The 27090-nt window shown below is 53.4% G+C and overlaps 1 protein-coding gene across 2 annotated transcripts in view; it reads left to right on the top strand.

The window, feature by feature from the left end:
• ASTN2 (astrotactin 2) overlaps window positions 1-27090 on the top strand; it is a 357525-nt gene that overhangs the window by 265445 nt on the left and 64990 nt on the right. For both annotated transcript variants that reach the window (XM_054848678.1, XM_054848677.1), the window contains 2 exons: window positions 850-983; window positions 2114-2262. In XM_054848678.1, coding sequence (XP_054704653.1) covers window positions 850-983; window positions 2114-2262 — 283 coding nt within the window. The remainder of the gene's footprint in view (window positions 1-849; window positions 984-2113; window positions 2263-27090) is intronic.

Here is a 27090-nt window from a genome sequence, read left to right as displayed (position 1 = left end):
GATGGACATTGAGCACCCTGAGCGGCGGGATGAGCGCAGGGAAGACACCGTGGGGTTAGACCTGGAGGGCTTGGGGAATTCGGTCAAAGTGTTTAGGCTTCAGATCCCAGCAGATGGACAGCTGTTGTTCTGGGGATCCGTTGGCATTATTAGGAGTGGTCGGGAGGGGTGCTGGTCACGCTGAGGACAGCCTGTGCAGCACAGACTGCCTGGCTGGGGAACACCCTGCAAGCATTTTACAAGATTTTATTTTTTTCTTCCAGATACTGCTGTTTTGCGTGTGAGTATTCCTTATGCAAGTGAATAAAGCAGCAGTTGGCTAGCGGGAAGGCAGCTCGTATGAATTACAAACCTGTGAGAAGGGTGGGAATGGTCTGGGTTGTTGGGGATGTAGGAATTTCTTTATTTGCGGGTACAGAAACAGCGATGGGATGGGCACGTGGAAGAGTTTCATTGTGCACGACAGCAGTGTAAAGGTACCCTACGTATCATCTCCAGGGTCACAAGTGGGCTTATGTTTGTGTTTCTTCAGGCAGCTCGGTCCTCTGTCACAGGAGATCCCTCTGTACGAGGCATCGCGTGACGCTCCCCGTCCCCACGCCAAAAGCAGCACCCGGGGAGGAACCAGCATCACGCGACAGGCGGGAGCTAAGGCGCGGGGAGGGGAAGGGACCTGCCCGGAGCCATGCAGAGATTCGGTGGCAGAGCTGGGGAGGACCCCCCCCCACCCGATTTCCCAATCCCCGTCTCTGTGCACACCCCCCCGACGCTCAGCACCGCGCGGTCGAGCCGCTGGCCGGATTTCACTGTCTTTAGCACACGTGTTCACGCTTTTTGTTCTCACGTCAGGCTTTCAAGGGAGCCCTCATGAGCTCATACTGGTGCTCGGGGAAAGGCGATGTTATCGAAGACTGGTGCAGGTGTGACCTCAATGCCTTCGATGAGAACGGACTCCCGAACTGCAGCCCTCTCCCTCCGCCTGTGTACGTATCGGTGCGAGCCCCTCCCGTGGGTCACGGCCCCCCGGCACCAGCCCCTTTCCCGCAGGCTCAGCCCACGGACACCTCCTTCCTCTCGCCTTCGAGCCCCGGGGCCGCGGTCCAGCGCTCCTTACTGCGTGACTGATGCCTTTAGGATATCCTGGCTCCGGCTGTGGCCCGGGAAGGTTTCCTTATAGATTTTCATCACCTGATTAGCAGGGCTTGTAGAATGGGATTTCAAATGCTGAAAGAAATGGAATTACAGTGCAATTCATTGTGGCTTGTCAGAGCAAGAACAAATCAGGAGCAAACTGATGGGGAATTAGCTGAGAAAGCAGGAAGACTGGCTCCAGCGATCCACAAGGAGCAGAACACCTTCTTAGCGAGCCAATATCCTCGGAGGGGATTCATTTCCCATCCTGAGTTCAACAAACACGCTCGTATGTTTGGAGCCGGGCTCCCCGTAGCCCTGTACTTGGTGTTGTCGTTTACAGCGGTGCGAGGAGCAGTGGACGCCTTTGCGCTAGCGCAGCCAGGAGCACGAAGCCGCTCTGCCTTCACCCCAGCCCACGCGGTCCCTCATCCAGGCCAAAGCTCCCGCACAGCTGCCCTGCATTTGCCTTTGCTCACACCCGTGGGGGGCGTGCTCGTTTGCAGCTGGGTAAATCCCCAGCCACACCTGCCCCTTCTCTCCCTCCCGCCCTCCCTCGCCTTTGCTCGCTGGTGATGCAGACCAGACCCTCCCCTTCTGTAGATTCCACCCTGTTGGGTCGCACAGAGACGAAGCTGGATTCTCCCCTTCTCTTTTGCTCCTGGGCAGCTGGTCCTCAGTTTCCCACAGGGCTGCTGAAGTTCAGTAGTTCTCCCAGGAGACGAAGATTCCTTTAGATGGGATACTCGGGGTTGCACGGTTGCAGTTGCATGACGTGGGCTCTTAGAGGAGCAGGGGGAGGTAAGGGCATAGGCTGCACCCACCTGAACTTCACCTGGAAGTTCTGTGCTCACCTACCCGCTCTCCCCTTGTGTCCCCTGTCCTTGTGGGTCTGCCTGGGGTTGTGCTGCTTGTAGAGGTGGATTCCTCCCCAGAAAGGGAGCTGATGTCTTCTTTGGTTTCTTTCCTGTCTCCTGCCCAGCCTGCGGCTCTCCCCCAGCGTGGAGCCCTCCAGCACTGTGGTGTCTCTGGAGTGGCTGGACGTGCAGCCTGCCATTGGGACGAAAGTGTCTGACTACGTCCTGCAGCACAAGAAGGTGGATGAGTACACGGACACGGACCTTTACACAGGTGGGTGCAGCTGCCGAGGGCAAGCTCCTGTCAGTGCAGAGGGTGCGCGGTGATGCAATCTGTGTCCCGCCTGGCGGGGAGAGGCTGCTTTTGTGGAGAATGGTGCACAGAGCCGAGGTGTTACGTGAGGTATCAAAACAGCCCCGTTCAGGAGAGGTTTCTGAAGGCTTCTGCAGACATGAGTATTTGAGGGGAAGGAGAAATACAAAAACGCAGCATGGCAGAAGGAAATGATTTGCCTCTCTTGGGCAGGAGAGCTGTGAGTCGGAGCTTCTGACTGAAGCGACTGATCTGATCCGCCTGAAATGCTGCAGGATGGGTGTGGGAGGAAGGTCAGCGCTCAACAACTCAAGGGCTTTGCTGGTCCGTTCCAGTGAGTTCTGCATTGCATGCCAGCCTTTGAAAGGACTCTTTAAGGTGCCTTGCACACCTATCGAAGTAACTTGAAGCCTGCAATATGTAGAGGGATCTTTTAAGCAGTACAAAACATCTCCAGGGGAACCTGAAACTTCCCTGGGTTGGAGTTTGCTTCCCAGCTCAGGCTGGGACTGAGCGCTCTGTGCCTTGCAAAAGCTTTGTCAGCAATTCAAGCCGTGCTCCAGGAGCTGCTGGGCAAGGTGGAGGGGTGTGAAGGACGGGGTTTGATTTGGGTGAATCGATGGTGTTTTTCAGTAAGTAGCACTTGAGACCTTGAGTGATGCTACTGCTGCGTGGAAAGCCAGGCAAAACTTCCTGCTGCTTTGTGCTTGAGGATTTTGGGTTAGTTTGTTAAAGCTCAGGTGATGTGTCAGGGCAGGCAGTGGTGTTGACCAAAGCAGAGATTTACCTTTGTGTGAAGGGCCCCTTCCCCCAGACACTGGCAGTACCGAATTTCAGCCCTGCCGGTAAGGAAACGCAGGAAGAGGATTTCCACCCATTATTGGAGCAAGGCTCTGCAACAGCCACCTTGGGTGATTAAAAACCTCATTTGCTTTAAGGTGGAGCCCGGTCAGCTTATGCGAGGCATGCGTGTCCCGGCTGCCTGCAAGGACAAGGGACCAGACTGAAGGTGGGGACGGGGCTGGTGTTGGAGGGGGGAACCTCGCTGCAGCCTGGCAGGGGCTTCCTGGACATCCTGGAAAGACACTTGTCCGTGTTTTTCTGTTGGGAAGGTGATCTCAGGAAGATCATTCAGAGCCAGATCGGGAGTTGCACGTGGACAGTCCTTAGGTCTTGCTCGGAAGCTTTCTCAGCTTGTGGTGATGGCTTTTTTCTTCGCCTCGCTAATTTGTAAGACCCTCTGAGCCAAGCCCTCTGCTGCCATGAGCCATCACAGAGCAAACCAGGGAAATTTTTACCCTCTCTGGTTATATCAGGCCCACCTACTCTGCTTCTGCAGCCTCTCTTACCACCGTATCCAAATTTTTTTGTGCTACAAAAGCTGGATTTTTCCCGCTGGAGAGAGCCAGAGCCCCACATCCTGGGGGGCCCCGGCTGTTTGTGGAGACCCCTGCGAGAAGGAGCTCTGGTTCCTGGCTCATACACCAGTCCTGTCCCGTGGGAGCTTTCTCCTACACCTTGCCAGCATCCACTTCCAGAGCTACCCGATGTGGCCACGGCCCCTGGGTTATGTTTCTAGTTTCCCGGCGTGGAAGAAGGCTTGTTCTTTATCTTGGAGGGGCACCCTTCAGGAATGGAGAAAGAAAACAAGGCACCAAAGGAGGGGCTTTGTTTTGGATGGGGATTCCAGATTGCTCACACATCGGTCAGGTGAGGCCAGACTGGGGAAACATGGGGTTTCTCCTTTGAAGTGGCTGGATCTTTGCCTGGCAGCCAGAGTAGGAAATACAGATTATTATTATTATTTTCCTTTTATGACTGCCATGTGTTTGACAGGCGATTGAATTCATTGTGGGGAGCTGCCCTCCCCTCTCTCTGCTCTGGGGGACCATTTGGGACGGAATGACCCCATTAACAATTAAAGAGAAAAGCCAATGCTAAAGCTCTCCCTTTTTTTCAATGTTGTTTATAACGAAACAACATTCCTGCCTTCATTCCTTTCTTACCCTACAGGCCCCTAATGCCAGATGACTTGATTCTTGAAAATACCTTGCGCAGGTTTGCAGAGATGCTGACTGCCACAGCTCTTAAAGGCTTTGCTTCGTACTGTGCTTCACCCGGCCAAAAATCCTACCATGGGTATCCCCTCGCCACCATCGCCCACGCGTCATGCTGCAGCACACCTCCATTGCATCTGAGCAGCATCCACAAAAAAAATAAGTCAACCCTAGAAGAAGGAAGCCTTGGGAGGGGGGCGTGGGATATGAAATTTGGATGGGTTTTGGTGGATATTGGCAGATCTTCCTTCCCCGTCAGTCTCAGGGCTGCTGGCAGGTAGGAGTGGGTTGCTCCCGTCGCTGTGAGGTGCACCATGGGCTTCTGCAGAGCATGGCGGCACCTGGACTAGGAGGATCCTGTAAGGTTTGAGGACTCTTGAGGTTGCTGTCATTCATCCCTTGGATCTCTCGAGTTCAAGCATTTGGGTTATTTGTGCTTGTACAGGGTGTTTTGTTTGTTTTATTGCAGCCATTTCTTATTGGGATTCCTGCCACTGGCTGCGGCTAGAGCTGTGCCAACCTGCTCTTCAGCCCCATGGCAAACTAGGTGGTACCTGCCTACCCTGCCTTCTGCTCCCCTCCTGCCCCCCAAAAGCCTTCAGTCTCTCACCTTTGCAAAACTCCTTGGCCTCCTCCGTGCTTTGCAGCTGGAAGGTGAAGCCTTTCACTTGAACCAGAAACTATTTGTTCCTATTCTTGGAGCAGAGTCAGGAGGGAGTTCTGAGGCTGGTTTAACGTGCGTGCCCTCCGCTCCCTGCCGGGCTCCGCGTGGGCTGGCGATGCTGCGGGACAGGGCAGAGGGAGCCGGGAGCTCGCGTGGGCCGGCTGCCCCTGGTTGTACGTGGTTTTTAAAGAGGCTTATTACTGGTGCTTAGAAAAACACAGCCCTTGGACCATCTGAGGCTAATAGGAGGTGAACTTGTGTGCGAGACAAACTGCGCTTTCAACACCAACGTGCGGGGAGCTAGTGGCTCTCCGCTCGGGAGCCAGCAGAGAAGATGGAGAGCAATTACATCCCAACCTGTTTATTAAAACTTGTGGAAATTACTCATAACTCCATGTGTGCGACAGCTTTGTAGTTGAGTGATGCTCTTTGTTTGAACATGGGGCTCTCGAAGAGGGCGCAAGCGTGTGTGTGTGCACGGCCGAGCCCGCCAGCGCATTATGTCATGGATGAAGCAGGCGCTGCGCTTGAGAGAGGAAGAGGGAGAAATGTGTTTTACAGGGTGAGGTACAAACTGAAATGGCTGTGAACATCTGGAACTGATATTAGGCTTGGAAAATGTTTTCTGTCACTCCAACACTCCTCTGGAGGAAGGTTTCTGAAGTTAAGAAGCTCCAAAGGGGATGAGGGGGAGGGACGAGGGGATAACATGACCACAGTGTAAAGTGCTTTTTATGTCTCGGTTCTGGTTGCCGTAGCCAGGCTGTGTCGTCCCCCCTGCCCCGTGCCAGACAGGGGACCTGGGGTATCGCTGTTGCTTGCTGTGGTGGCCCTGGCTTAGAAGGTCCCCTGGACAAGCTGAGCCCCGCTGCCCGAGAGGGTCCTGCGTGGCGAGCGCTGCCTCTTCCAGCCCATGGTGGGTAGAAGGACAGAAGGCTCCTTGACCTGATTTTAGGGTTGGGAGATGAGGTGCTGAGGTGGGAGGCTTCATCTGAAAGATAAAGAGTGAAATCCTCTGCTGGGGACAGGCAGACCAGTGCCTGGTTTAACACCACCTGGACCATCTCTGGGGCCCACCTAGGAGGTTGGACTGACCTGGGGGCCAGTGTGGATTGGGGCGGCTGCTGCGAGTGTGCAAAATGCAAGGTTTAAAAATAAAAAAAGTGCTTTGTGTTGGTAGCATGCACACAGCAGGCCTGGGGATGGCTGGGGGAGGATGAGGGACTGGGCTTTTGCCATGTGATGGAATGGGGTCTGTGGGCTTGGCAGGGGGCTGCGTAGCTCCTGGGGTGGTAGCCATGTCTCTGCTGTGATGCTTTGTAGTTCTGGGAGCTCCTCGGTCCTTTTCTTGCTGTTCCTCTCCCTGGTGAAGTTTTCTTCCCTTCCTGTCTGTCTCTGTTTGCTGCTGGGTCTCTGAACACACATCTGTGGGGGGCTCGGGTGGCCACCATGTGCCAGTGCAGGGGACAGTGAGGAGGCCTGGGCAGTTGGTGGTTTGAGCATGTGAGCAGTGAGAGAGGATCTTGAAGCACTTTGCTGGTCAGTCAGATGTTGCACGCTCTGAGGTGGGAACAGGTTCTCCCTTGCTGTGCAGATGGAGGAAAAAATGAAGGCACAGAGATAAAATGCCTTCCCCGAAGTCACAAGAGCTGGGTAGTGAACCAACCTCAGCAGAAGACCCTCAGCTTCGAATGGTACTCACTTCTGTGGGCAGAGGGGGATCCAGGACCTGCACCCCTCCAGCTTTGTCCCCTGTGCTCACTCCTCTGTCAGGACCCATGTGCTGACCACTGAACTACACTGCAGCTCCCAGGCGTTCCCCGTGCAGTAGCTGCGCTCCTTGAGCGTGAAGGCATCTCCTCCTGCTTGTGCTTCAGTATCAAAGTGGGTAGAACTGGGAAGACGCAGAGAAATGAAGCGCCACTTGCTGTCACTGTGGTTGAGGGTGACAGTGCGAACGCGACGTTGCCACAATGTGCTGCTTGTTCTGCGCTGCTGCTAGCAGATCACGAAAGGATTGTGAGGCTCTACCTTTCTCCCAGCCCATCATCTTCTGTCCTGTTCTGCATAGGCTCTTACATTGTGGTTTCCTCCCTCTTCTGTGGTACCGCTTCTACAGCTCGGTGTGTGTCGACAGCTGGGTCAATGTCGTTGGGGATGTTGTGGGGTATTAGCTGAATACGTATACAACAAAGCACACCGCTCACTTGCTTTTATACAGCAGTGCTGCTGGTGGTCAGGAGATGCCATGTCCCAGAAGGACAGTGAGGTCTGAGCAGAGACTCCCAAGCTTTATTATTTCTCAGGACATCAAGGGTTCCTGGCCGCTCCTGGTCTCTTTGGCTGGGCAGTGATCATGTTTGTAAGAAGAGGTAGCCCTCATCCAGAACAGCTTGTAATCCTTGGAAAAAAAGAGGAGAACAGAAACACAGCCTGCTGAATGAGTTTGTTGGGGATCATGTAGACTTCAGAGCAGGAGAATCAGCTTTTGGCAGCTTGGTCAGAGTCCTTTAGTGTTCCAGGGCCCTCTCCATACAGGACTGTGGCATGGAGAAGAGCTGGCAGGTAAGGTGGGGAGGGTTTCTGGGGAATAGACCGGGCAGAATGATGTACAGAAGTTGAGAGTATGGTTATGTAAAACCTGTGCACAGCACTGCGCCGGCCTTACAGGCTTCTCTGGAGCAAGGCTGCTCTGCAGAGGAGTCTTTGAATGCACATCATGTCTATAAAAGAAAGTGAAAGAGGTCAAACCAGAAGGCTTAGTGTTTTGTACACTTGCAAGTTGTGCTCCGATTTGAGGCTTGAGAGTATCTTATTTATAACTTCTTAACTGTGTTCTGTAGAGCATCGCTCTGACGTGTCTGGGTGGCCAGGGCTGCATAGATATAGCTATGGCAACCGTCACTTCCAGTACACCCTCTTGTGTGCAAGCTGTGCTGCTACTGTCTTGTGAAAAACAGTGATAGGCTGGAAGAGGAGGGAGAAAAACCCCTATCTGGCCAGAACAAATACTGTGCCTGTCAGGAAGAAGCCAGCACATTCTCCGTAGAACTGGGTTGCACTCCTATGACATGCCTTAAAATCATCTTTAGAGTCCTGACTTCCAAACAGGCTGGGCACCAGAGAGGATAGCAGGAGGTGGCACTGCCCTTGGGAGGCTGTAGGGGCTTGAGGTCCAGCCAGGAGTTGGGCAAATATGTGAACATCCAGAGTTTTAATTCATGCCAGCAAAGTGTGGAGGATGTTAAAAGCTTTAGTGTTTAAACCAGTTGTTGTTAAAGATGATAATGATCTTGAGCGTGGGTGATGGTAGCGACTACCTCTGTAAAGCCCTGCGGAGGCAAAACACTCTCTATAGAGTGAGCTATGGCACCTATATTAATGTGGGTGCCATTTTCGTAGCTGATTTTTAAGTTGGCCCAGGGGACGTAGCCAAACTGAGACTTGGAAAAGAGACCAAAATCTTTGCTGGTTTCAGGAGAGCGGTTCTTCTGCTCTCCCTATCTATGACACCAGACTGCCGCTCTTGGCGTGGTGATGCTGGTGGTCAGGAAGGTTAGTGCTCAGCCTGGGAGCGGTAGGCAGCTCTTTCAGGGGGCATCTGTGTGTTTGACTCATGTCAGAAGAGGTCTTTGAACATCTACTTGAGTAGAGGAAGATCTGATGGTGGTCAGGAGCTGGTGACCCACCATTGCCAGTCTTATACTCACTGCTTGGTTGTCTCTATCTGCTCGTTCCTTGGTGATCTGCCTGGTGGATCTCAGCTGGTTTCTTGGTGGGCAGACGTTTGGCTGATCACAAACACCACTCGGTGAGGACTAGCTCGCTTACATGCCACAGATGGCAATGCAGCAGAGCTTCATCTGCGAACGCCTGTGTGCCGGGAGCCTGGGCAGGACCGGGCTGCTGTGTGGAAGCTGGCATTGCTGCTGCCTCTCCAGTAGCTAGCACATGGGTAGAGATGTTTTCAACACCCAGAGTACCCTTCTTGAGTGCTGAATCCACTTCACTTGTTAGCAGAAGGAAAGATGATTCAAAAAGAAGCCTTTGAAGAGAAGGTCAAGTTTTTGGAAGCTGCTTCCTGGGATGTGTTGTGTAATAGCACCAAGCAAGTGCTTAATTTTGGCCATTTTGCTCACTGAAGCACTTTTTCTCTCCCACTGGGACAGCTGTAGTTATTTCCACCTACCAGTGTCATTTTTGTATCCTGGAAAGCAGAAGGGAGGTGGAGGGTTCTCAGCTCTCAATTAGGATTGAGTCAGTTGCTGAAATATTTCATTAATTCACATTTCCATACGGTTGTTCCAGGTTTGTTATTTTTATCTGCCCAGACACCTTTTGGACAGAACTGGGCATTATCTTTGCTTTCTCCCAAATCACTTCCTAGGTGGAGAGCTGGGACTGTCGGCCCGGTCTGGCTGACTGCAGAGGACGGAGCAGCCGGGATGGTGCCATGAGCATGTCATGGGCTTTGAGAGCACGGTGTTTGCCAAGGGCTTTGTGCTGGCTGTTCAGAGCTACCTCTCCCTCAAGGCAAAGGACAGCTGTAGGCGCTCCCTTCTAGCTGAGAAGGCTCTGAACTTCTTAAATGGCAGTTAATGAGGCCAGCCATGGAGGGTTGTGTTTTTTTTTTTTTTTTACTGGTCTGTAATTTTATCCTCTAGGATTAAGTTTCTCCTGATCTGGAAAAGTCAAGGCCACAAATCCATCTTGTCAGAAAGCATCAAAAGCGAAGGCTGCTAACACAGTCTGACGGATCGTGGCATGTGAGTGCCGTTCCATGGAACCTTTTCATAGGAGCCTTTATTGACTAGACAGGCTTTTCTAATCAATAAATTGTGGCTGGAATTTGGAGGGAAGCTGTGTTTGCAAAGCTGGTGCTTGGCAATGCAGCCCTGAGCTACTTGGAAAATTTAGGCTGTGGGGTGCCCGTGGATGCAACGCAACCCTGCTCTGGGAGGAAACTGGGACGTGCTTGCTGAGCAAAGCACACGGGTCTTCCCTTTGGATGGGCTCTGAATGATGCCCAGACTGTGGGTCCCTGCCAGGTTAGGATCTTCCTGGAGATTTTTCTTGTTCCTCTCATTCTAGCCAAAGCCTGAGATGAGATCCTGAATGGGAATGGGGAATCTGCTTTCCAGTCCTCTGGCTGCTGTTGAGGTTTCCCATGCGTTCAGCTTTGTCAGGTGGCTGAAATACAATCCAAAAAGTTAGACGGCATCCCTCCACGCTTCTCTGGAAGGAAAGAAGGGTAGCAAAGGAATCCAAGGAGGCACAAGGCTGCTTTTCGGACAGCCTATTCTGTCCTGCTTGAAACCTCTCAACCCCGGTGCTGGAGGTACTGTGGGGACGTTGCCATCGTTCTGGGCTGTGATCCTGCCCGTTGCCTTCTCTGCCCTGCCAGTATCAAGGTTGCTCTAACCCGCACCATTCTAACATGGTCTGTGTTAGACGGCACGTGGTGGTACCAGCCTTTCGTCTCTGCATCTCTCAAGCTGGGTTGTGTGTCCCGAGGAGCATCGTCCCTTGCCTGCCTGTTCACCACGGTAATAGGGGCATCACTTGTTGGGCAGTGGCTCAAGGTGGGGCACGTCATCTGTTCCCCATGTTGCTTTGGTGTGAGGGAAGATAAGCAAAAATGGAAGGGATTAAACCTCGAGTCAGGGGATTTGGCAATTAAAATAGCTGCTCCTCCTGCAGGTTTCATATGATACAAGAGCAGGGAGAGACCCTCCCTATCTCCCCTGTGACCCCTTCCCAGTTTGTTCAGCTTGCTGGGGATTGAGATCTGGCTCGTAGGAGGGAGGGGGCAGCTGGATCTATGTTATATTTCATGCTGTTTAGATAGGATAAACCTTTCCTCCCTGTAATTGGGTGATTGGACTTGTGAGCTTTCTCAGATATTAATCTGGAGACCCTAGAGGGGGTCAGATTAGGTTATGGAGACATAATAGGAAATACTGCTGTGGCTAGTTTGGGTTATGGGGGATGGAGTTGGATATTCTGCAGCGTTCCCCTGCTGGGTTCCCACTGATGGGGCCTGCGTGGTGGGGTCAGGGAGCGATCTTATCTCAGCATCGTGTTGACTTGGTCTTTGCTGGGGGCAACTGTCTCTGAACTCTTTCTACCCCTGTAATCCTGCTCTTCCAGAGAACAGGACCATGACCTTTCATTTGCCAGAGGGTGGGATGGGTGGTGCTGACCTGCTGCTGGAGCTTGTTTGCAGAAGAACGAACATCTTTTTTCATCTGTCTCCAGGAACTCTGGGACAGAAAAAGCTTCTTTTTTTTTTTTTTTTTTTTTTTTTTTTGAACTGGTGTCGTTTGGACCAAGAAGGATCTTCCTCCTTGCTAGTCCATGTCGTGCCAGTTGTGGGGAAGGGGTTGATACATCTCAGAGGGGATCATTTAGATCAGTGAGCATTTAAGTGCGTGCTTTCATCTCTCCTGTGCGAGAGATGTACTTGAGGAAAGATGTCATGTTGGTCCAGTCAGAGCCAGTGAGATGAGCTTGTCCCTGTGGCCAAATGGGTGTTTCAGAGCCGTACTGATTAGGGGTGCTGCACAGAAGCAGCATCCCGAGGGATATTGGAGAAGGGGAACCCACCACGTTTATGCTGGAGGCTGTTTGGTTGGGGGGGGTAATGCCTGCTCCTGTTCCTGTGTGCTGTGTCCAGGAGCAGCTCTGCAGGGCTGCCAGACACGAGTTCTGCTGATACGAGCCTGGCTCCAGGCACCGGTCTGCAGCGCTCCTTCCAGCCCACCTTTCTTTTTATTAACAGTGAGATGATGGATAGGGGATGGTCATTAAGTTAATAAAGGAAGTTTCTGATCACAACTACTGAAGCAAGGTCCTGAGGTTTTTTTGTGATGGTCTGATGAGTCACCCTGCTGAAATAAGGGGACAATGGGATAGGAAATACCTCGCTGGAGCTGGGAGCCTTGCAGTGGCTCTTCCTACATAGTAGCCCAGCTCCTATAGTCATTCTGCCATCCTTGGGTGGGCTGTCCTTGGAACTGGCCTCACCAATCTGAGCATTACCCCCATTGAGAAGACCTGAATTTCACCTCCAGAGAGACCCGTGGTCCTATGCAGCTAGGTCAATTTGTTGGCTTTAATGAGGCTCCCTCTTTGTTTCCCTGGTGCTGGCCCTGAACACGGCCCGGAGTGACAGTGGAGTCAGTGCTGAGGTATGGCTGAGGGACCCCACGCCATCTCCCTGTCTGTGGCACGCTCACATGCGTGCACACTCATGAGCACACTGAGGACAGGAGCGCAGGTGCTAGCAGCATGGCTGTGCTGTGAGCCGAGAGCTTGTACACAGTCACAGAGGATACTTGGCTTTCCTTTATCCTCTGCTGTCAGCCGTGGAAATGGATAAATCTCACCAACTTCACTGTGCAGCCTGGGAAATTGAGGCACTCGGCAGTAACGGCCGAAAATTGTGTGTGGACTTTAAATCCAGAAGAGCCAGTTAAGAGCAGGTGGTGTAAATTCACGTACAGTTAATATTTACTGGAACGTCTTCTCTCAAGCCTCAAAAGCTCACATGGCTTCAGGTTATTTTCAGATCTCAACTTCCAGTTCCTCTAGACCACCTGAACGTTGTCTTGGTAGCTGGAGAGAGTGTCAAACCCCGGCGTACGTGCCTGTCCTGCTGGGAGCCGAGGCGAGCAGGAGCAATAGCTAAAAGCCACCACCAGTTCTGCTTCATCCTGGGGCACAGCTCAAGCAGCTGGGGAATGGCTGTCCCATCTGGGTGCCCTGGGGCACGCTGGACCCTGCCTGGACAACATGCAGTGGCCATGGGGACTGTTCCCCCTCGGCATCCTGACTTCACCCGGGGGTCTTCCCAGAGCCCTGCAGCTGATGGAGCTTCTTCTGCCAGAGGCCCCCAGGATGGTGTCCGGCAGCGCAGCCCCATCTCCGCACCCTGCTTTCTGGGGACAAAGGCACAAGACCGTTGTCTCCTTAATTAAGCTAAAGAGCTTTCTTTGAAAGCTCCCAGATCTTTTCCAGTCCTCAAGAATGAGCTCAGAGAAGCAGCAGTAGCTGCTTAAAATTGGGCGCTGAGGCCCCTAGACCCGGAGAGAGGCTGCGTGTTCCCCTCCCAGGGGGGCTGGGAGGACTTTTGGCTCCCAGTCTCCCTGCTCCCTCCTGTCCCAAAAGCAGGCGGCTGCAGAGAGGCATGCCGGGGCTTGTTGGGAACGGGGCTGGAGAAGGGAGCGTGTGAGCCAGAGAGGTGGCTGCGATGGGGGGGGGAACGCGGCAAAGCTGCCTAGTTCGTCTGGGCAAGGCGGGAGGCGCGTAGCTGGACAGGCACTCCCTGCTCGCCCCAGCTGTGCACCGTAAGGGTCGGCTGCTCAGCATCTGCCTGCCTCCTCCAGCCGCAAACAGCTGGTGCGTTCGTCGGGAACACGCCGAGCTGCACCGGGACCGACCCCGCTGCGGCACGGCCGGGTCAGCCAGTTCCCTTTGGCTCTCAGCTGCGGGCTGATCCTGCACCCTGGGTGCTGCGGTGCGTGTGGGGAGGGTCCTCTGCCCCCGGGGTACCCTGCAAGGAGGGTGCTGGGCAAACCTCTGCCCTCCTCTCTGCATGTACGGCGGTGGGCAGATGTGGGCACCGAGGCTGGGCAGCGGGGTTGGGGATGGGAAATGCCTTCCTCCCTGCCTCCCGCGCTCATCAGCCGACCTCCTCAAGCACGTGATAGCTTCCCTTTATCTGCTAATATTAGTCATAAAACAATCCAGCTTTGTCCATAATCCTGTTAGAGCCTTTGACTCTTGCTCCTGTGACTCGCAGCAGCTCTAATTACGGATACTCATGCTGGTGATTAATGACTTGATTCATCTTCAGTGGCACCAGTTTTACATGTGAAGTCCACTTCCCCCCCACAATGATTTGTGCAAAGGGGAAATAATCTCTGTTAAATACCAACAGCACAGAAATGTGGCATTGGCATTTTGCCTTCATCTGGCCCTTCTGCATCCTGTCCATCCTTTCACTCATCTCCCCCCAGCCTTTCATCTCTGAGAGAACGACCCTAATTGCCGCGCACTCTAATTTTACTGCACTGTAACCCATAAATCACTCCGATGCACGGAGCGTTTTCATGCTCCTTAACAAAAGGAGCGGGATTTTCTCCTCTGCTGCGTGTTTTACAAGTGACTAATTGCATCAAGGCACCTTTGAAGCAATGACTTCATCAATTGCTCATCCTGCAGACGCACTGCTGGTTATGTATGCCTGATCAGAATCCTACATTTATTAGGATTAATTTATTCTCCAATCATTTTTCTTCTACCACAAGGACAGGGAAGTTGAGTGATGTTACTTGCTCAGCTACGTAAGCACGATTTCTTGCCTCATTACTGAGCCTGAGATATTTTTGTTACATGCTGAAACTTCTCCAAATGAAAATGAGTAATGTTACGTCTCAGACAGAAGTGCTCCCGGGACACTAGAGAAATCAAGTTATTTCAGGGTGCCTACAAATTGGCTTTAGATCTTCATCATCTTCCTTCCTAACTCTGCCCCCCTACGTTTTTCGTGGGGCACACGTCTGCGTGAGCGATAGCGCATCTTGGGGCTTCATACAAATGGGGCCGGGAGCGGGTAAGAGCATGTGTTTCTCCCAGCTAGAGACCGTGCAGAGCGGGGGGGTTCTTGCTCTGGGTGAGCAAAGCCTTAGGAAGCTGCTGGCAAATAGGCTGGGTGCGTGGCTGAGCGGGAGGGGTGCGGAAGGGCTGGCCGTATCAAAAAGGATATGGCGAACGCAGGCTGAGCATCTCCGAGGAGGAGGCACTGTAACTGGTGAGGACAGAGCAGTAAACACGGGTGAATTCACACATTTGCTTAGAAGCTGTGGTCAAACCGTTTCGTAGGAGTAGTGGCTGATAACTGCCAGAAGCCCTTGACTCAGCTGCTAACCTCCCACCCCTAGAAAGACTCCTCTTCGGGGAGGACAGAGCTTGTTTGCATCCAGGCAGTACTTTTGCCTCAGCTCCTTCCAGTCTGGTGTTCATCTGCCCTGAATTCACTGCTGGCCCCAGCAAGTGCCTGGGGGGGGTGGGTGGATTTTGCGGCGTTTTTAACAGACCAAATGGGGTCATTTTTGAACCAGAGCTGGGTTTAAGGCTGAGGTTTGGGGGAGCTGCGGCAATGCTGGAGAGGCTCGCCCGGCTGATGCGCAGTGCTGGGGTGAGGAGGTGCAGGAGAGAGGATGGAGAAGGAGCATCGGGGGCACGTGGTTTCCTTTTGTCGTACCACGAGGAGTGCGCCAAAGCCCCTGTAACGTGGGCTGGCAGAGTGCTCCCGCAGCACTGGGGAGCTCGGATTTGGCAAGAACCCAGAGAAAAGTAGGTGACTGCTTTGGAGAGGTTGGAGAGAGGGCAGCTGTGGATCTAGGAGACGTACCGAAGCCCAGAGCCATACAGAGGCGTGCTTGTTTTATTTTGCCAACAGCAAGCTGGCAAGACATCGGCTGTTTTGATGGCAAATCTGCTGTCCTGCTGGATGTCCAGCCTGGGTTTGCGTCGCATGTAGCGGGGCCAGCTATTAACGAGCGGTGGAGCAGAGACCCGATCCCTGGCTGGCACGGAGCCCCGCTCTCCCTCCGGCCCCGTGGCGGGGGCTTGGGTAGGGGTGGACGAAGAGGGAGTGTTGTCGAAAAAGCGTGTCGAGAAGCAGGGGATGCTGGTAAATGTGGGTTCTTTGCCTACAGAGGGGGCTCCTGCACTGCCCGAGGCCGTCCAGGCTGGGAAGGCAGGAGAAGGGATGCAGTGGCTGCCAGCTGACCTTTCTCAAACAGTTCATGGGTTTCCAGAGCAGCCGAGGTGTCAGCGGTGTAGAGCAGTCACAGCTTCCCAGTCGCTGGAGGAGGAAGGCAGGGGGCACTCGAAAGGGGAGGAAAAGGCTCCGTCCTGGAAGGGTGGAAACCTTGCAACCTATTAACTGTTTCTCAGCGGAGAGAGACGGAAAGCAAACAAGGGTCTGATTTTCTCCTGCGCGGTGCTCGCCTGCTCCCATCCTTTCTGCCCTTCTCTCTCCTTCCCCTGCCCGCCTTTCCCCCCTGGCTCCCGCGAAGGCAGGACCTCGGGCGCTGAGGATTTAGGTGAAAAATCAGCTCTGCCCCACCAAGCCGAGCAGACCTAACGGGAGCGGCGTGCTGGAAAGCAAAGCGTGCCTCCTTGCCCAGAGCCCCGGCAGTCCCCATGGTTGGGTCTCTGTGCAAAGCCGCCTTCTTTGACGAAGTCTCTGCAATGAGACTTAATTAGTAGGCAGGAAGCCACAGAAAAACCTCTGCCAGCCCTTTTTTAACAAGCGTGTAGCGGGGTGCTCTGTGTTGTCAGATATCTTTACTTGCTAAAAGCGCATTTGTCTCAAGCAAGGGAAGGGGCTGAGTTGCTCTGCGACAGCTTAAAACTAAGACACTCTCGCTCACGGATGACAAAGCTTGGGAGTAAATTAGCAGGCAGAGTCTGTGAAAGGAAATGTTTCCTTAAACGTTTCCATAAAAGCTAATTGGCCTGTAAGAGTGGCGTACCTGTGGGCACGCTGCCTCCCGGGGTTCAGGGCTCGGCAAATCTATTCCTGGCTCGACTAATAATTTTCGGTGTGACTTTGAGCGGGTCATTTCAGTTCTTTGTGCCTTGGTTTCCCTCTCTCTGAAGTGAGAAGAATACTCCCTTCCCTACTCAGAGCACTGATAAGGTTTAAGTACTAAAATTTTATTACTCAGTTGAAGATGCTTGGCAGAGAGATATTATGCAGATAGAAGGTTAATGATAATGATAGGGAGAGAGTGAAAAAAGAAATTGCTGTTTTATTTTTATTTTGTTCTTTAAATGATGTTTAATAGTCAGTTTTCAATTCAGGAATAAAACCCAGTCCTCTGTGACCACCAAATTATCTCCCAAACGCTTTTCTGCATGCTCTTAAAGCCTGCAGAGAAAGCGAGGAGCACACCCCTTCTCTCTGCTCTTAGAAGCAATCAGGAAAATGTGTCTTGAGGAGCTGATCTCCAGCAAGAGTTTTTCTTTTCCCAGTTAGGAAGCTTGTCTTGATTCCTGACTAAGTAAGAGAGCACTTCCCCAGAGTCCTCCACCCAGTGCTGTGGGCCTGTTAGGGGCTGATGGTCCCCGCCGGGGTGACAGCCCCATTGCACCAGGCGTGGGGTGTGTTGGGGCAGCGCCTTGCCCACGGTCTGAGCAGATGGAGGTGGATGGAGGGACCAGTCCGAGGTCAGGTAGGAAGCCAGGCAGACGGGGCAAGCAGGACTTCAGCTCCACCAGGGGAATTAAAGACTGAACCGAGTCATTACGCCCACAAATTAACCCTGTACCTTTCCATAATAATTTCTAGGCAAGCATGTCCCACCACTGTGATGACCCAGAGAGCCAAGGTGTCCATTCCAGGAAAAGAGCCTGTTAGTGTTTGCAGCGATGCTGTAGGCTGGGGTGGGTGCCCACCCAGCCCCTCGCTGGCCCCACAGCCCTGGCAGCACCACTGGCCACCCCGGTTTGTCATCCTCACCACAGCTACTGTAGGCTGTAAATGTCAACCACAGCAAAACCGACGTAGTCTGCGGCCGGGTGTTTGCTTATTTATTTCTTTTTTCATTTGTTTCTTTCACAAACATTAGCTAGGTCAAGAATGCCATGTTTGTCACCCCCAAACTATTACAAAAGCTAAGGTCAAATTCATGGAATAGTTTTGGCTGGGGAAAAGAACAATACAGACGAGTTGGTCCCCGGTGGGTGAAGCGCGGGGGCTGGAGGACGCTGTCTCCTCTCTTTCCGCCGGTTGTGGACGAGGGTTTCCCATCCCGGTGGCAGTGTCCAGCCATGGGGTGGAGGCTGTGTTTGTGAGGATGTACTCTTGGTGCTTGTGCTCTCTTTTTCCTGCTGAATTCCTCTTTTTCCTACTGAATTCCACTTTGGAGAAATACTTAGTGAGATGTGGTTTGTTAGGGGAGGTAATATCTCTTGTTAGGCCGACCGATATACCTGGAGAAGAAAACATTATAGGGAAATAATTTTCAATGGATCTAAATGCTTCCCCGATGAGGCAGTTCAAGCTCTTTGTTCGCACTGGCAAGCCAGCCAACACCAAAACTGCCTCAGCCACACCAACCGCAGGATGTCGGTGATTCATGACCTCTTCATCCAACTTGATGAACAAATGCTGGCACAATGGGAACAATCACTGTAGGAAGATGAAGGAAGAAACCAAATGGTCTGTCCTTATCCTCGGTTCAGCCCTGTGATGAGGGACTATCCTGGCGGGTGCCTCCCCATGGAGGCTCTTGCTGGCAGAGTTCCGGTGCCCGTTCCCTCTCTGCCCGTGCCAGGAGCTGACAGCCTGGGAGTGGGAAGGCTTGGGGCCAGTATTCAGCCCTAAAGCGCTGGTCCATCGCTTCTTGGCTTTGCTGTTGACCTCTTGCAAATCTCTTGAGTTTCTTCTCCGCACTTTAAATTTTATTGTCTCTATAACAGGCTTTTAAACAGGGATCCTTGCACTATCCCCATCCCCTCATCATCTTTGCTCAAAGCTCTTCTCAAAACTTTCCCAAAAAGCTGCCGCGTCTACAGACAACCAGTTTTCTCCTCATCCCCACACCCCTCTCCCTCATTTCTCCATCTCTGTCTGGATTCTCCCAGCTGTATCTGGGAGGGATTCAGCTCTAGGTGTGGGGTGCAGCGTCTGCACTGGGGAAGGCACCACGCTCACATTAACTCTCCCACCTCGATAAATACAGTCATGGTGAGTTTGTGAAGACCTGGGTTGATTTGGGTGGGGGTTTTTTGCAATCTGTGTTTGTACAGAGCTGATGTGGGACTACGATGGTGATAGTATTTGAAGCAAGAGTTGTCTGCTCATATGTATGTGTATAAAATCTCTTCCAGCAAGGCTCTGATCTCTCTTGGGACCTCGAGGTGCTACTGTAAGGTGAAACGATCAAATACCATTGCCCAGCAAAAGGTCACGTTGCATCAGTAGAATTCATCTTTGTAAAGAAGAGGAACTCGGTCTACCTCTCTGTTTAAGAGCCAGGCTGCAAGTTGTTGCCAGACGAGCTGTTGGGGTGTTTGGTTCGTGTGACGGATGGTGGGGAAGGGCTGCGAAAGGCTGGGAGGGAGATCCCGCAAGGTGTGGGTTTGCCTCCTGCAGCCTCCCTGCCCGTGCTCTGGGTCTGCCGCTCGCTTGGTGCTTATTCATACCGGGAATAAACCCAGCCCCTTTTTGACCTTAAGTGATGTTTTAGGATTTCTTTTATTTGTGGACCTTGCCTTGGCCTTCTGCCGCTATTTGTCTCTGCAAAAAAAAAAAAGGATTCTGCTCTTTCAATTTCTGTGTCCAATTTGGAGGGGGGGTATTACCTATCAGGATCAGTAAATAGCTCATCTGACTTCGTAATACTTAGCATTTAGATAGTGCTTTCCACCGCCAGAGCCCTTTGCAAACTCCCAGTAATCCTCCCAGCACCCCTCCAGTTAGGTAAGTATAACTAATCCCAGACAAATAGCTTCAGTGTAGAACTAATGTAGAAAATGCATAAGAGTAATTTAAGGTTTAAAAGAAAACTAGTGGGTAATCTCACAACAAAATTAGAAAAAAAAGGGCAGAGAGAAGGGGAAAAACCCAAGTTATTGAATGTGAAAGTTGAATCAGACTTGAACATGTTGTTAATTTGCATTTCAAGTGGCCAGTTTGGCTGCAAATATTACAACTACTTAGTGTAGGTCCTGCCATTCGGAGGTATAAAATACATCAAAGCTTCAATAACACGTAAAATAATTGAATTAAAAATGCCCTCAAGTTTAGCCTTTTTGTGCGTGCTAGACCTTACCAGTTTTTCCATGTAGTTTTTTTTTAATCTTGCAAACAATACTGAATTCCATACATTCTGTGTGTTTATATCTAACAACTGTATTTACATATTAGTTTCCTAGTTTCACCCCCCTCCTGCCTCTCATCTCCAATGACTGGGAACTCGAGGAGGTTTGCACACCCTCACTAGTAGCTTCGTCAAAATGTCCTGTAATTTGTGTGTCTTGGTTCCCTTTTTTTTTTCCCCACTCCAGTTGAACAGTTGCATTTGGTTGCCTACAGAACTCATTAATCCATGTTCCATTTGGGGTAATTTTCTGAGAGAAAAGGCTCAAAATGAGATTCCCTTTGGAAACTGAGTACCTGATCTTCCTTCTAGACAACGCCCTGCTACCTTGTGCGTCCTGCACCACGTGCAGAAGACCACGTCTGAGGGACCTGTGAGGAGGAAAGCTGCAATTAGAGGCTTAGATTTCCAATTCTGATGGCTCAACAGGCCACCTTGCATCTGCTTTCCAGTATCACCTGTGGGTGCTGGACCAGACCTAGGGCTCCAGCAGACCAAGATTCCGGTGAAAACCCATTTGCTTGTGCAAGTATTTGCCCACCCAGGAAATCTGCTGACAGAGTGAGTGACTCTGAGCTGGTGGTCTCCCTGTGTGTGTCCTCTGAATGGGTCTTCTCATGAAAGGACCTTAAAAGATGACCCCTGTTTAGAGGCACCTCTTTGCTTCTCTCGCACCCGTGCGTTGCAATCGCAACCCATCCGTGTGTTGGGGAAGACATTGCATGATCGATGGGGGTTTTACAGAGCGATTTACCTGCAGATGCTATTGCAAACCGCAAGTGGCTATAGAACATCATGAGGACTTTTTGCAGCATTTTTATTGCTCCCAAGCGTTGCACACTGATCCAGGTCCCTGCCATGGAACCAGCACTCACAGCAGTGGTGTGTGCCAAAGCCCCGAGTGTCCCCCCTGCCCTGCCCTGCCCTGCCCTGGATGGGAGGCGGTGGGGTGACCAGGAGCGACGATGCTGATGTGTGACCCTGGATGGGCGCTGGCGAGGCTGCAGCAGTGCCGGCAGGACCGAGATGTGCTGCGGGGGGGTCCTGGTAGGGGAGAGAGCTTAGACCTGTACGGGGGGTGTGGGGGGGCTGAGAGTCCAGCCTGGGGCATCTCAGGAGTGTGGACTAAGAGTGGGACAAGCTGTGGTCCAGGCCAGGCTAAGCTGTGTTAGCATTAACTGCCAAGGATGCTCTCCAGGTGCTTTTCTCCCTTAGACTCGCCTAAATCCAAAATCCACTGCCTCCTGCCCCAGGGATTTCTAAGCAATTACATATTTGCCTCAGATTTCTCTTCCCCTCCATCCTCAGCCTCATGTTTTGAAAGGAGAGTAATGAAACATGCCTGAAGAGCACCAAGCATGACCATTTATTGCAGAGATCAGGCTCAGGAGAGGCAGGAGGGAACCCACCTCCCCTCCACCCGCTGTACCCCTCTGCTGCAAACTTCTCAAGAAGAAAGAATAATAAAGGTTTGGCAGGTCTATTCACACAGTGTAAAATTGAATTAGTGGAGGTATGTGAGGAACATGGCTCGATTTCCATGGGGATGAGGAGATCTTTATCACACACACCCCCCCCAGGATTATCCCGTGCAGCACAAAGCTCCTTTCGGTGCTGGCGGGTGGGCATCCCCCCGTGAGCCTCGTTGGGGTAAAATCAAGGTGACGTCCGAGTTGGGCTGGCCTTGCTGGGCTGGGGGCTTAGCCGGGGCGGGGAAGTGAAAGGGAAGAGTGGAGCGCAGGGGAAGCCGAGGTGAGCAAAGGTGCAGGCTCGAGATCGGACAGGCGATAGGAGCCGGGAACCCCCCCGTTGTTTCCTGTGCCCTCTCCTTTGACGAGGTTCGGCACTTTTTGATGCCCTTAGACAAACCCGTGGGGTTTGAGGAGGTCCTGAGCCATGGCTGGGCCAGGAGGGACTGCAGCAGGATCAGGGGAAGGCAACTGGAGGAGATTGCATCCTAATCCCAAAAATAACAGCACTGCTTTCTCTGTCTGCTGCGGATGAGCTCCACCTCCCTCTGTGTTCAGTGGCAGCTGAGAAAATGTCCAGGACGTGACCTAAGGAGGTGTTAGCCCTGTTGCAAAGGGATTATCATCTGTCTGTCCCAGAAAAGTCCCTGCAGCCCATCCGAAAGCTCGTCCAGCCCAGCGCACCCCCGTCAAACCTCAGGGAAGGGCTGAGGCTTCAGCCTGAGCGTGGGTGGCAGCGCCACAGGACGGACGTGACGGTGCTAATGACGGGGGAGCGATGGGAAAGCAGCCCCAGCTTTCTGGGCTGACAGGCTCCGCGTTCGCTGCCCTGGACGGCAAAGTGCAAAATGGAAAGGAAAAGCGAGAGGGAAGAGCCCTGTTTGCACACACACCCCTGCGCAGGCAAGCCAAGCTCGGGGCCAGGCGGCCGGGAGCGAGCGGCCTCTTTTGCTTCCTCCCTCTCCACCCTGGAGGGACATGGCTGGGTGGAGATCTGGCCAAACCTCTCGTCCTCTTGCTCGCTGGTGCAGCTGAGCTGGGGCAACTGGTATCTAGCGCCGGCGTGGGTCTGGCATCCGCAGCAGGGAGAAGTGCTGTGCATCCCTGTAGTGCGACAAGGAGAAAGTCCTTGAGTGGGATGGGAGAGCTTACGCGATGGGTGTGCTGTGGCTTTGGGATGTGCAGGGTGGGTTTAAAGCAGAGTCCCACCACGTCAGGTAGGAAGTTGTGTTCTTATTGCACGGGCAGCATGGGCAATGGGACAGGGCCAAGGGAAAGGGGCTGCTCAGGGCAGAAGGGTGCCCGGAAGGAGGAGAGGGGAGCTGTGCAGCCTCCCCCAGGAGAACAAGCCCGGCTGGGGGGGGTGAGGCGTGGTGGGGTCCTGCAGGGGTGGCCGATGGAGCGGGGAGAAGCTGCCCAGCCCTTTGGTCCTCCCTCCTCCGTCAGCCAGATCTGCCACTTGTAGCGTCTTTTTCCCACCTTGGAGAGATTTGTCCTCCGCTTCCTGCGGGAGGGCAGCAGCCCAGTTCTCATGAGCAGCCCTGCCAGATCTGCTCGTCGAGACCTGCCCATCCCAGGCTGGGAAAATCGGTCCCAAAATACCATGCGATGAGCAGATGTTCCCTTTGGGTTACTGCCCATCCCAAGTTTCACAGGCCAGGCTCCATCAGCACTGACCCATGTGCTGCACGCTGACAAGCCTCGTTTTTATAATTTGGAAAAGCCTGTTTCCTTTAGGTGTGACCCTTCACCATCTTAAAAGTTAAATTTCTTATTTTCCAGAGACTTGGGCACAATCTCTATGGCTAGGACGCTTCTTGATTGAGCCTGGCCGCCCCTTAGGGCCTCCTTCACACCTCTGTTCTTCCCCGAAATGGCAACCACGGCTCCAAACACTAATGTTTTACTTTTGCAATGAGGAGCTGCTCCCTTTCCAGTGTGTGTGGCTGCTGGTAACCATACGCTATGCCTATACGGCACCCGTGTGCAAGGATGGTGCGAAACTTGACATCCAAGCATCTTCCAAAACGGCCGCGAGGTCTGCAAGGGGCAGTTGGGGATCTGCTGGGGACCCCCTGCCACGGCACTTCACCCACGTCCCCCCTTCAGTAAACCGGTTTGGTACTGCACGTTTGGGGGACGGGTGCTGGGGAAAGGCAGAGCAGCGTTTCACCCTGCTCGCTGGTTTGCATCGCGCTGCGGGCTGTGTCGGCAGCGGAGCCAGAAACAAAACTCATTGCTGCCTTTGGGTACCGCTGGTTGTTCCTGCTGCCCATCCATGGCAGCCTCCCCTGCATCCCACATCATTGCAGGGACCCCTTTTTGATGCCCACGCTGGCTCAGGGAGTGTAATGAGCTTGTTTCCAGACTAGCAAAGGGTTAAAAACAACCCTGTGCTTGGGCACGGTACTGCTGAGCCCCTCGGTGCTGAGCTGGGCAGGATAGGGAGCACGGGGGCTGCCCGGCCACAGTGCCAGCTCAAGCCCTTGGCATTTGCCCACCGCACGCCTTCCCTCATCCCCGGGAAGCAGAGCCCGCAGCCCTTTTGCTTGTTTGGTTTCGTCCTGTAACCAGTCTGTTTATTGTTCTGAAAAGGTTAAACTGGTCAGGGGAGAAAAAAAAAAAAAAAGGATAGAGGGGTTTTTTTTTTCTTCCCCTTTCTAATGAGAGTCTGGGGACCTTTTCCCTGCTGACGTCAGAGTCATATCCAATAGCCTTTGCAGTGAGGCCTGATTTGCAAAGGACACCCTGGGGAAAAGCAAAAATCTTGGTGAAACCTTTAAAAAGAAAAGCACCCTTTGAGACGATTTTCTGCTTCTTTTATGTCCTGATTTCACCTTCTAATTACTAATTCCTTATTTCTTTTTTTTTTTTTTTTTACCCCCTCCTAGCCAAAGGAAACCGGGCGGGGAGGGTGTTTGCAGCCCCCCGTGCACGCACACACTCCCCGTCTCTCCCTGCGCTTGGCTCTCCCCCCCCAGCTGCCATGCAAGGAGAAGCCAAGCCCGAGCAGCTGGGCTGCTCCGTCCTGCCTTGGCCGGGAAGCCGAGGGGGCCCCGTCTGGGTCGCTCTGCGCTCAGGCAGCCCCAGCCCTGCCATTTGCCGTGCACGCCCTGCCTTGCCTTGCCCTGCCTTGCCTTGCCCTGCCCTGCCTGGCCCTGCCCTGCCTTGCCTTGCAGGCAGGACCGCACGGTGCCCGCTGGGCAGCGGTGCAGCATCAGCTGCCTCTGACCATCCGGCAGGTCCCGAGGGGCACGGGGCGGGGGGGCATCACCGCCTCCCTCCCTCCCAAGGCAGGTAGGCAAGCGGGAACGGGCAGGGCTCTGCCTGTGCTCCTGCCTGTCCAGGCTTTCAGAGCTTTTCATCTCCCACGTCGTGCCCAAGCCATGCCCCGCAGCCCCCCGCCTCCCCCCGCAGCAGGACCGGCCAGGGTGTAGGTGGCAGGGACATAATTTTAGCTTGCGGAACGCCACGCTGGGGAAAGATGCCAGAACATCCCGGCTGGAGACCGATGTCCTGTGTTTGTGGCGAGGCCGCGGGAGATGCCCACGCGCTCGCTGGGTGCTGGCGGGGGGTCAGGGGAGGGCTCTCGGCCGGAGGTGACATTTCTGAGATGCTGGGCTGCTGTGGGCACCGTGGCTCCCTCGCAGCCGCAGCCCACGGGCAGCTGTGGCCAAGGTCAGGAATTTGACTCAATGCTCTTAATTACCACCCTGGCACAAACGATGACTTGTGATCCCATGTGTCCGGGCTGGCCTGAAACACGCTCCCCGGGGGCGAAGGGCTCCTTATGCACAGCTGGGTCGTTCGATACCCGCTGGGCGGAGGTTCTGTTTTAGTAGAAACATTTCACATTTACCGTTAAAAGTTCGGCTGCCTCTTGCCCCCCCTGCCCGTGCTGCCCAGGGATGGAGGATCCCAGCAGCCTTGCGGCACTGGAGCTGCTCTTCAATCCTCTGCCTGCCGTGCCTGCGTGGTGGGGGCGAGCGGGAACCCGCCGGCCCTCCACGCCGTGGTTGAGAGATGGCCTTGGGTGCTCGTCTCCCCTACTTCCTCAGCAGGGGAGGCTGGGATGCACCCAGGCCTCCTGGACATGTTTCTTCGGTGGTTTTCTGGGTAGCTTATTTGCTGGTTTTGAGGACGTTCAGAGGAAGATGTGTCTCATCCTCTTTATGGTCAGAGTCAGTGAGGTTTGCCGGGCTCAGAGGTTGCTTGTTTGGAGAATGCAGAGTACTGCTGGCCGCAGGGCGATGGCATTTGATTACTCTCCTGTGTCCTGGACTCGAAGCTCATCTGCTTCCCCCGTGTGCTGAAGCGGCTGCGTTTCAGGTGGGCTGGGGTGCGGAGGGCAGAGCTGGCCCGGCTCCCCCCTGCAAGCAGCAATGGGTGCTTCCTCAGAGGACAGGGACATCAGCGGTTAAGAGTCCAACAAGAAAACTGAAATTCAAACAGTACAAACTCAATAGAAATTTAGTTGCGGGTCCAAACTTTATGGCCATTCTCTTCCTAAGGAGTTGAATCTTTTCCCGGTATGAATGCATCCAAACTTTGAGCGAGATCAGCTTCTGCTCTGGCTCTTAAGCCAAGCTTTGCAGATTCAATCTCTCTCCTTCTTTCTCCTGCTTTACTCTGGACACGTTTCAGCATTAAGTAGAAGATCTGGGTCCAAAAGCCATCTTTCGTCATCCTCCTCAAAACTTTTCCTGTCCGGCAGCAGTCGAACCGCTCAGGTTTTGCGTGCTGAGCCCAGTTTAACTCCTTTGCTCCGCTCTGGTGCGCGGGGCTCCTGGGGCACCAGGCTGCAGGGCGAAGTGCCCGGGTGTCCGCACAGACACCGGTGTAGGGGGACAATTGCACCTCACTGATGCGATTAGCTGGACTTGCTATGACACGGTCTAATTACTGTCTGATTGCCTACTAAGTGCAGGCTACAGCCGTGCACTCCGTTAGCTGCAGACATCATTGGTTTGACAAACCTGCTTGTTCCTCTGCTGCGTGCTGCTAGTGGAGAAATCCTGCTGGGAAAAGGTATCTCCTGGGAGAATAAATCCCTCCGTGCCCTGATGTTGGGAGGGCGTGTATGCGGGACTCTGCGTGGGGTGCTCTGGTAGAATCCAGGACTCTTTGCACTGCGGACCAAATACGTCTGCAATAAAGCAAGTACCTGTGCAGGGTGGAAAGAGGTTTCATGAGACACAGAGGACAGGGCTTTATTATGATAAAAAGACCCTCGGGATCTTGTCCGTCTGTCTTAAGGCAAGATTTCTTTCCGCACTGTTTGGAATGATTGAAATAAGTGACTGGCTGGGAGTAGGCATGTGTTACCTGTCTGCAGGACGAAGGACCCAGAAGTGATTTCTGGATCTTTCCTGCTGTGTGCGGTGCTGAGGATGCTCCTCAGGTTGTGAGCCGTGGGGAAGGGGTCAGCAGGGAAACCCAGCAGAGCCCTGCCGTGGCTTTGGCACGCGCCGCACCGTGCTTTGCCTCGGCAGCTGGTGGCAGGTCTGGGGAGAGCCCCGTTTGCCCAAGGGAGCCGAGGGCTGTCGTGAAGCAGAGCGGTGAAGCGGCGGGGCCGCGAGTCACAGCACTGGCCCCCCAGCACCGAACCGCTCTCCGTGGCACCTCCAGCCACCGGCAGCGCAGCCTGCCCCCGAACAACTGCAGCGGCCGCCTCCTCCAAGAAAAACATCCCGGCTGCT

This window comes from Grus americana, chromosome 20 (genome assembly GCF_028858705.1).
Source record: "Grus americana isolate bGruAme1 chromosome 20, bGruAme1.mat, whole genome shotgun sequence".
In the NCBI taxonomy this organism is placed as follows: domain Eukaryota; kingdom Metazoa; phylum Chordata; class Aves; order Gruiformes; family Gruidae; genus Grus; species Grus americana.
This window is presented reverse-complemented; position numbering and strand designations above follow the sequence as displayed.